At 36.2% G+C, this 10,313-nt stretch overlaps 1 protein-coding gene across 1 annotated transcript in view; it reads left to right on the forward strand.

Annotated features, from left to right (window-relative positions):
* Positions 1-10,023, forward strand: part of LOC128232384 (inactive phospholipase C-like protein 2) — a 98,111-nt gene extending 88,088 nt beyond the window's left edge. The window contains exons 23-26 of the mRNA XM_052945899.1: positions 821-874; positions 1,033-1,125; positions 1,761-1,856; positions 3,024-10,023. Of these exons, the coding sequence (XP_052801859.1) occupies positions 821-874; positions 1,033-1,125; positions 1,761-1,856; positions 3,024-3,098 (318 nt within the window). The 3' untranslated portion in view covers positions 3,099-10,023. The remainder of the gene's footprint in view (positions 1-820; positions 875-1,032; positions 1,126-1,760; positions 1,857-3,023) is intronic.
* Positions 10,024-10,313: the final 290 nt, after the last annotated feature.

Genomic DNA, 10,313 nt, shown 5'->3' on the forward strand with positions numbered 1-10,313 from the left:
GCATAAAACGTCCATTTTTTAACTTAAATATGAAAATCTGCGCTCTAATTTTTTGTTAGCAGTCTTACATAACTGGTTTCCATGGATTTTCGAAAAAATTGGCTCGTTCCAAGACAAATTAAAAAGTTGTCAAAACGTTTGATCTGTGAGAGTGCAGCTTTAACATATCTACATGATGTTTATGATAAAATACAAGTTACTGTAGACTATCAAAAATATCTGTCCAGACATTAAATCATTTAAAGGTTGCAGATTTAAGTGATTTTTGTTATCCAGTTTAACATCATATAATAGTGGTCAGATTTGGTTTGTTCACAAATTACCAAACTTTTACTGTTAATGGCTCCTTTTCTACTTACAATTTGCCAAAAGTTGGTGTCCAGATGAAAAATCATGACAGATACAATGGACTCCAGTTTTTATTAGGTACACATGTATAAAACTATAAACAAAAAACAGGTTAAGTTTGACTCTGTTTACAATCCACCAATGTTTTATTGCCCCTTTTACAAAGAAATAGTATACCACTCCTGTGTCAAGGCAGCTTGTGGGCGTATTCGCTCCTGGGTATTAGCTCTATTTCATTCGTTAAATTTTGCTATGGTTTAATTTATAAAGGGTTTCAAATTCATTATTTATGTTTTTAATTTAGAAATGACGTTTGCTATTGATTGAAAAATGGCATTGCAAATATTAAACCTTGCGAAATTGGGCATTTGTGAAAAAAGGACCTGTCAAAGGTATACCATTCTAAAGAACATATTGTTTTGATGGAGTTGAATTACTTTAAGTAAAGGTGATGACTTTCTTTTTCTTGCAGTTGGTGGCAGATTGTAAGAGTTTGATAGACAGTGCAGATGGTGTTTATGAAAGAGTAAGTGAACCTGTTGTACATTCTTTAATAGCTCTTTCCAGAGAGTAAACCAGAATTGATAAATTATCCATTATGTACATCTGAAGATAACATTGATATATTAGCATGTGTCAATAAACAAAAGAGCTAACTAGTATGCGTTGTTTGCGTGTTTATAGTTGCTGCAGAGCCAGCGAGCAGGTCTTGAGTGGCACGAGGAACTGGAGACAGTCAGCGTGCAGGCTGGACTTAAGGGCAAGAAACTTTCCAAGGTATGGATATCATACACTCCCATGCTCATAACTGCCCTAGATTATAACCTACATTTCAAGGCAATTCACCAATGTGCTTCCAGGAGGTGCCATGCTTAATCGTTAAGAATTTCAATATTACAATTTAACAGACATGACATCACAATTTGTTCCCTACCAATTGAAAACATGCCTTATTCTAAGACTAAAGAACATATTATATGAAGTCTTAAAAAGAAGAAGGGCTTGCTCGCTCCACCAAACCCAAAATATTTTAAATGTTCTAACTATAATTATAACATTAAGTTGAATATATCCTTAAGACATTGCTACCAAAAGACATGCATGGAATTGAAAGTGATAGCAAAACATACATGTTTATTATTTGTTAACAATACATACTTTCCGTGTGAGTTTAAAATGACTGTTAGTTAAAAGGTGGATATACAGTATGGCATTAAAGCATACAGAAGTTTTAAAACCAACTATTTTTATGAACATTTCAGCACAAGATGGTCATTTTATTATCAACATCATTTCTGTTATACATCACATCAATAAGCCTACGGTACTTTCTCGTCTCTTCAGTGGGAAAAAGTAACAGAATGATGTGATCTTTATTTAAAATACCCTCAATCATCTTGTTATGGTTTCAGGCAATAGAGAATTTTGCGTGGAACATAAGAGTGCTGCAGGGTCAGGCAGACCTGCTGGCACAGGCAAAGAAGGAGTGCCAGGAGTACCTGCGACAGGTAAGGCATCAGATATACATGAGGGTATAGGCCAGACATTGCATGGTGTACAAGTAAGACATCTTATGAGCCCAGGTGTAACCTTTGACAGGTGCAGACTCCATGTTCACACAGTTCTTGTTACAGGTTAGAATGTAGTATAAAGGTTGATGTTAGACAGGATGATGTTAAAAGCTGTATTATAAAAGGTTATATATAGGGTGCATCAGTCTTATGAACATTACAGGTTACTTTCAGGCTGATCTTAAAATAGGGGCTGTATGTATATATATCAACAAAACATCTTTAAGAGAAAAGTTTTGATTTCATAAAATGTTTTAATTTTTATCAATTACAGATATTTCAAATATACTCTACCTTTCATTAAAATTATTCCCATGCATTTATTATTTAGAACATGTTCTGGCTTATTTTTCATATATTTGGTGTAAAAACATTGTAAGCATTTTGAAAAGAAATGCAATTTTCTGCTAACTTGATCAGTTTAAGTAAGATTCTTTATGAATACAGCCCCGGAGGTACAGAGGTCTCTTATGCGTCTTGTATAAAGAAAAGAATTACATGTTTAATTAAGATATATATCACATATTATATCAAAACAACTGTAGTCAATTATACCCCACCAGGGGGGTATAAGTTTTGTTTTGTTCGTCTTTTTTCTGCCTGTTCGTCCGGATAAATACAAGACAGAAATTAATGAAATTTATAGGAAATGTGTATACCGGTATATGAAGATAGTGTTATGGTGCTCATGCAAGGTTTTTTCTGAAGTGAGTCCAAAGTTATTGCCCTTTAAGTTATAAAAACAACATGAATTTAATTTCTATGACAATTTAAACTTTTTACATTAAACGATTCAAAAAGAGGTATCTCTTACCCTGCATGTAATTTATAGTACTTTTTTTCTGAAAAATACATTTCTGTCACTCACTATGGTAATAAAAGCCCCGATAACACCAAGAGTGAGTATTTGACTCGTGGCTACGCCACTCGTGAAATCTAAATTTTGGTGCTTATTCGGTGAAATATATTACAATCTTACACTGCAGCAAACAACTATCTATATATTTTTTGAAGGGCCAAAGTATTATGTCACTATCTTGTGATCTTTACATGTTTTCTAAATAAATGTACAACATAGTACCAACTGTTTGATGATTATTTCAGATATCTGAAGCAGCTGTTGCTTTGGGAATGGTGAAGGATGGCAATACTTTATGCAACAACAACCATGATGACTGAAACAGTCACAACAAATACCTTTCTGCACTAACAACCATGATGACTGCTAAGATACCACCTATACCATTTTGCAACAACCATGATGGCTGACACAGTCACCACTAATACCTTTCTGCTACAACAAACGTGGTGGCTGACACAGTCACCACTGATACCTTTCTACAGCAACAACCATGATGGCTGACACAGTCACCACTAATACCTTTCTGCTACAACAAACATGGTGGCTGACACAGTCACCACAGATACCTTTCTACAGCAACAACCATGATGGCTGACATAGTCACCACTAATACCTTTCTGCTAAAACAAACATGGTGGCTGACATTGTCACCACTAATACCTTTCTACAGCAACAACCATGGTGGCTGACACAATCACCACTAATACCTTTCTACAGCAACAACCATGATGGCTGACACAGTCACCACTAATACCTTTCTGCTACAACAAACATGGTGGCTGACACAGTCACCACTAATACCTTTCTACAGCAACAACCATGATGGCTGACACAGTCACCACTAATACCTTTCTGCTACAACAAACATGGTGGCTGACACAGTCACCACTAATACCTTTCTACAGCAACAACCATGATGGCTGACACAGTCAGCACTAATACCTTTCTGCTACAACAAACATGGTGGCTGACACAGTCACCACTAATACCTTTCTACAGCAACAACCATGATGGCTGACACAGTCACCACTAATACCTTTCTACAGCAACAACCATGATGGCTGACACAGTCACCACTAATACCTTTCTACAGCAACAACCATGGTGGCTGACACAGTGACCACTAATACCTTTCTACAGCATCAACCATGGTGGCTGACACAGTCACCACTAATACCTTTCTACAGCAACAACCATGGTGGCTGACACAGTCACCACTGATACCTTTCTACAGCAACAACCATGGTGGCTGACACAGTCACCACTAATACCTTTCTACAGCAACAACCATGGTGGCTGACACAGTCATCACTGATACCTTTCTACAGCAACAACCATGATGGCTGACACAGTCACCACTAATACCTTTCTACAGCAACAACCATGATGACTGACACAGTCACCACCAATACCATTTTGGAACAACAACCATGATGGCTGACATAGTCACCACCAATACCATTTTGCAACAACAACCATGATGATTGACTCAACTACCACAAATATGTTTCTGCTACAACAACCATGATGGTGAAAACAGTCGCAACCTTTCTGCAATAACAACCATTATTGCTGAACCAATACTCACTAATACTGTCTGCAGCAACAACCACGATGGCTGACATGGTCACCTCAATATGTTTCATGCAACTCATATCTACTTACTTTTTCAATAAATGATGTCATTTGAAACCTCATATCCAAGATTCAGAACCAACCTTTTTACATTGGCAAAACTCAAACTGTATGGATGAAATATATAACAATAGGGAAGTTTATTTGTCGAATTGAAGAAGATCAGATATTTTTTAATCCAGATATCAATTATTACTGTTATCAGTTTAATGCATTTGCCACTGAATGTCACATTTTTACTGTTTTTAGCTCACCTGTCACATAGTGACAAGGTGAGCTTTTGTGATCACAATTTGTCCGTCGTCCGTCCGTCCGTCGTCCGTCCGTAAACTTTTACTTTAAACGACATCTCCTCATAAACCGCTTAGCCAATTTCATCCAAACTTCACAGGAATGTTCCTTGGGTGGTCCCCTTTGAAAATTGTTCAAAGAATTGAATTCCATGCAGAACTCTGGTTGCCATGGCAATGGAAAGGAAAAACTTTAAAAATCTTCTTCTCCCAAACCACAAGGCTTAGGCCGTTGATATATGGTAGGTAGGATCACCAAATGGTCCTCTACCAAGATTGTTCAAATTATGGCCCTTGGGTCAAAATTGGCCCCGCCCCGGGGGGTCATGGGTTTTCTCTATATGTTTATAGTGAAAACTTCAAAAATCTTCTTCTCTGAACTTACTTGGCCTAGAGCTTAGATATTTGTCATGATTCATCGTCTAGTGGACCTCTACAAAGTTTGTTCAAATTATGGCCCTGGGGTCAAAATTGGCCCCGCCCCGGGGGGTCATGGATATGCTCTATATGTTTATAGTTAAAACTTCAAAAATCTTCTCCTCTGAACTTACTTGGACTAGAGCTTAGATATTTGGCATGATTCATCGTCTAGTGGACCTTTACAAAGATTGTTCAAATTATGGCCTTGGGGTCAAAATTGGCTCCGCCCCGGGGGGTCATGGGTTTTCTCTATATGTTTGTAGTGAAAACTTCAAAAATCTTCTCCTTTGAACTTAATTGGACTAGAGCTTAGATATTTGGCATGATTCATCGTCTAGTGGACCTCTACAAAGAGTGTTCAAATTATGGTCTTGGGGTCAAAATTGGCCCCGCCCCGGGGGGTTAGGGTATTCTCTATATGTTTATAGTGAAAACTTCAAAAATCTTCTCCTCTTAACTTACTTGGACTAGAGCTTAGATATTTGGCATGATTCATCGTCTAGTGGACCTCTACAAAGATTGTTCAAATTATGGCCTTGGGGTCAAAATTGGCCCCGCCCCGGGGGGTTAGGGTATTTTCTATATGTTTATAGTGAAAACTTCAAAAATCTTCTCCTTTGAACTTACTTGGACTAGAGCTTAGATATTTGGCATGATTCATCGTCTAGTGGACCTCTACAAAGAGTGTTCAAATTATGGTCTTGGGGTCAAAATTGGCCCCGCCCCGGGGGGTTAGGGTATTCTCTATATGTTTATAGTGAAAACTTCAAAAATCTTCTCCTCTTAACTTACTTGGACTAGAGCTTAGATATTTGGCATGATTCATCGTCTAGTGGACCTCTACAAAGATTGTTCAAATTATGGCCTTGGGGTCAAAATTGGCCCCGCCCCGGGGGGTTAGGGTATTTTCTATATGTTTATAGTGAAAACTTCAAAAATCTTCTCCTTTGAACTTACTTGGACTAGAGCTTAGATATTTGGATTGATTCATCGTCAAGTGGACCTCTACAAAGATTGTTCAAATTATGGCCTTGGGGTCAAAATTGGCCCCGCCCCGGGGGGTCATGGGTATACTTGATATGTTTATAGTTAAAACTTCAAAAATCTTCTCCTCTTAACCCTTTACTTCATGTAAACCTAAGCCATTTCAGGCTGCCAGTTCATGGCTTATCAGTTCTTATCAGTACCCCTACTTCATAGGAGATTATTGATATTATTGGAATTTTAACCCTAATGTATTACAAACCTATTTTCTTAGTATTTCTTTTGGTTTAATCAATAAGTCATCAATGTAAAGTTTATAGAGAATTAAATTTCCAATCCAGTCATATAAATTTTATTTTGTTATCTAAATTATTTCCGCATGATATTCATAAACAAACAGAAAAATATGTCAAATTTGATGAAAATTAATTTTTATTACACTTTTATTTATCAAACATAACACGAAATATTATATAAACAACATATTTTTATAATTCATTTAATGCAACCTGAATTGAAACAAAGATGGACAGAATTAAAAAATAGTTCACAACAAAGAAGCACGGTATATTTATATATATGATACAGAAGAAAAAAAAAGTTGATCAACTGTCACAGTACGTATAACTTTCGGTTATTTAACACTACAATGAACAAATAAAGTTATTATTCAACTACTAAATGAGGCCTGCATGTTATTGTTTACTAAATTTATATCGTTTATTGCATGTCCATGTATTGTCATTTGGGTTTGATTTTAAAAATCCTCATTTCTCGTATCCTTGTGTGCGTGACGCCGAGGTCTGAATTCTCGACGTCGTACTCAATGTCTCAAACTCATTTTAATTGAAGCCAGAATGTTCCGATTCGTCAGACAAACACTGAAATATAAATGACATCATTCAGGAATGTTGTTTTAAACTGAAGTTAACAAGGGCAGAAATTAGCTCTACATTGCATTCTTGTGTATTCGAAAACACGTGTTTCAACAGCTGATCGATGTTAAATTGGGTCATGTCAAAGTTTAACAATAGGGATAGTCATTATTTTATAACACATTTGTACTTACTTTCAATTTGTAGAAGCAGATGCGCATTTTTATGACCGGATTAGCGAAACAGAAGTGACACATATGTCCCATATAATGATTTATGGCCTTTGTTTATACAAGCCAGATGATTTTTTGTTTATCCAACATGGCCGACATTTTGACACGTTTTCGAACCATGACCTGTGACGTCAGGCGCGTGATCAATAAAATATAGTTGTATTATTGGTAGTTAATTATAACTTGCAGTATTGTGTAAATTTCCACGAGGAAAACGAGACAGGAATGCCCACAAACCTGCGCAGTCAACGTTTTACGCATCTTTGATACCAGTGACCTTATTTTGCGATTTTCCGAAATTCTTTAAATAGTAACATAGTGTTTTTTTTAGTGCATTGTATTTATCGATGTTTATACTTCATGAATATGAATTTATAGCCCATAAACAAGCATCAGGTATGAAAATAAATGCCCCTACATTACGAATACGTAGGATTACGTATCTATGAAGCTATGGATAAAACGTTAAGATCCGTATCTATGAAGCTATGGATAGATAAGTAAAATTGCGTATCTATGAAGTAAAGGGTTAACTTACTTGGACTAGAGCTTAAATATTTGGCATGATTCATCGTCTAGTGGACCTCTACAAAGATTGTTCAAATTATGGCCCTGTGGTCAAAATTGGCCCCGCCCCTGGGTGGTCATGGGTTTTCTCTATATGTTTATATTAAAAAAAATCAAAAAATCAAAAATCTCCTCTGAACTTACGTTGCTTAGAGCTTAGATATTTGACTTGATTCATCGTCTAGTGGACCTCTACAAAGATTGTTCAAATTATGGCCTTGGGGTCAAAATTGGTCCCGCCCAGGGGGGTTAGGGTATTCTCTATATGTTTATAGTTAAAACTTCAAAAATCTTCTCCTCTGAACTTACTTGGACTAGAGCTTAGATAATTGACATGATATATCGTCTAGTGGACCTCTACAAAGATTGTTCAAATTATGGCCTTGGGGTCAAAATTGGCCCCACCCCCTTCGGGGGTCATGGGTTTTCTCTATATGTGTATAGTGAAAACTTCAAAAATCATCTCCTCTGAACTTACGTGGCTTAGAGCTTAGATATTTGGCATGATTCATCGTCTAGTGGACCTCTACAAAGTTTGTTCAAATTATGGCCCTGGGGTCGAAATTGGCCACACCCCGGGGCTGATGGGTTTTCTCTATATGTGTTATAGTGAAAACTTAAAAAATCTTCTCCGAACTCACAAAGACAAGTAACGTCTTAATTTAAACTGGATAACATATTTAGTACACATACCAATTTTCAATATGGGCCACATACAACAATTAATAACAAATATACATATATAGATACACACGTAAAATCAAGTAGTGACAAGAGCTTAGATATTTGGCATGATATATCATCTAGTTGACTTGTACCAATATTGTTCAATCTTTGACCCTGGGGTCAAAAAATGGCCCCACCCGGGCGGTCATGGGTTTCCTTATATATGTATATGATGAAAACTTATAAAATCTTCTTCTCCGAAACCAAAAGGCAAAGGCATTAGATATTTGGTATGAAGCATTGTTTATCAGACCACTATTAAGTCTGTTCAAACTTTAGCCCTGGGGTCAAAATTGGCCACGCCCCGTGTTCATAGGCTTAGGTTTTCAATATTTTTATATAGTCTTATATAATAAAACTTTAAAAATCCTCTTCTCCAAAATATAAGACCTAGAGCTTTCATATTTGGTATATAGTGTTACCTAGTGGACCTTAGTGGTTACCTTATTGTCCCGGGGTCAAATTGGCCTTGCTCAGGGGTCATTTGTTTTTACATTGTCTTGTCACTTAAACATCTTTTCCTCTGAAAGTAAAGGTCAGAATGACTCCATACTTGATATGTAGCATCCTTACATGGTCCTCTCTCAACTTTGTTCAAATGGTTTTGTTTGGCCCCTTTTAGGGGTCACCAGAGCAAAAAATAGAAAAACCTTTAAACAACTTGATCTTATTAACTGCTTGATGGATCTTCAAGTCTGAAGCATCCTAGCATGGGCCTCTGTCAGGTCTTTTCAAATAATTTTGTTTGGCCCCTTTTAAGGGCCACCAGAGCTAAAATTAGTAAAAAAAAACTTAACATTTTCTTCGCATGAACCCCTTGATAGATCTTCAGCAAATTTGGTTTGAAGTGTCCTTGCATGGACCTCTCTTAAATTTGTTCACATAATTTTGTTTGGCCCCTTTTAGCTAAAAATAGAGTAAAAAACGATTATTCTTGTGAACCTCTTGATGGATATTTACCAAATTTGGTCTGAAGCACCCTTGCATAGACTTCTCTCAAATGTATTAAAATAATTTTGTTTGGTCTCTTTTATTTTCATATTTGCATATTGATGGAACCGTACAGAGATATTGAATGGCGTACTAATTAGTGCAACATCCATTTAACTTAATGAAAAGTGACCAGCCAATATTCTTTGAGAACAAATATTAAGCTATATTGATTACAAAGGTTAAACTCTTTTACTCAGGTGAGCGATTTAGGGCCATCATGGCCCTCTTGTTATTGTTGTATCATTGTTTTTTTTATAGCCTTTACAAAATTACTGTTAGTTACATTATTTGGAATGTACATTTAAGATTAAATCAGTTATTTATGTTCAGCAGTAAATGATTAGTTCAGTGATATAACCCAGATGATATATAACTGAAAGTGCTTATGTACCCAAAGATATATATTTAGTTATTTTGAATATTTGTTCAGATTTAGATCAAGAGGCAATAGTGAACCTAGAAACTCTAGTGTTCCTCATACATAATAAATAGAAAGAAGAGATTATACTTAAGAAAGATTGAGATTGTTGTCATTTTTCAAAGATGTAGTTGATAAATGGTGCAGTACATCATATTCATGTACATTTCATGTTTGTAAATAATCATCAGTTTACATGAAAATGCAATAGAATATACTCTTGGCAATTTTGAGAACCAATATTATGCACATGCGTTATCAATATGTACAGAAACTTGACTGTGATACCAGGCCACTTGTTACAAGGCATACATGGTATAGACTGGTACCAGGCACATTAAGCCCCTAGAAATAAGGAGGCTAGGGTTCCGTGGCACATAGTTCCTTGTGT

Source organism: Mya arenaria, chromosome 4, assembly GCF_026914265.1.
Source record: "Mya arenaria isolate MELC-2E11 chromosome 4, ASM2691426v1".
NCBI classification, from domain to species: domain Eukaryota; kingdom Metazoa; phylum Mollusca; class Bivalvia; order Myida; family Myidae; genus Mya; species Mya arenaria.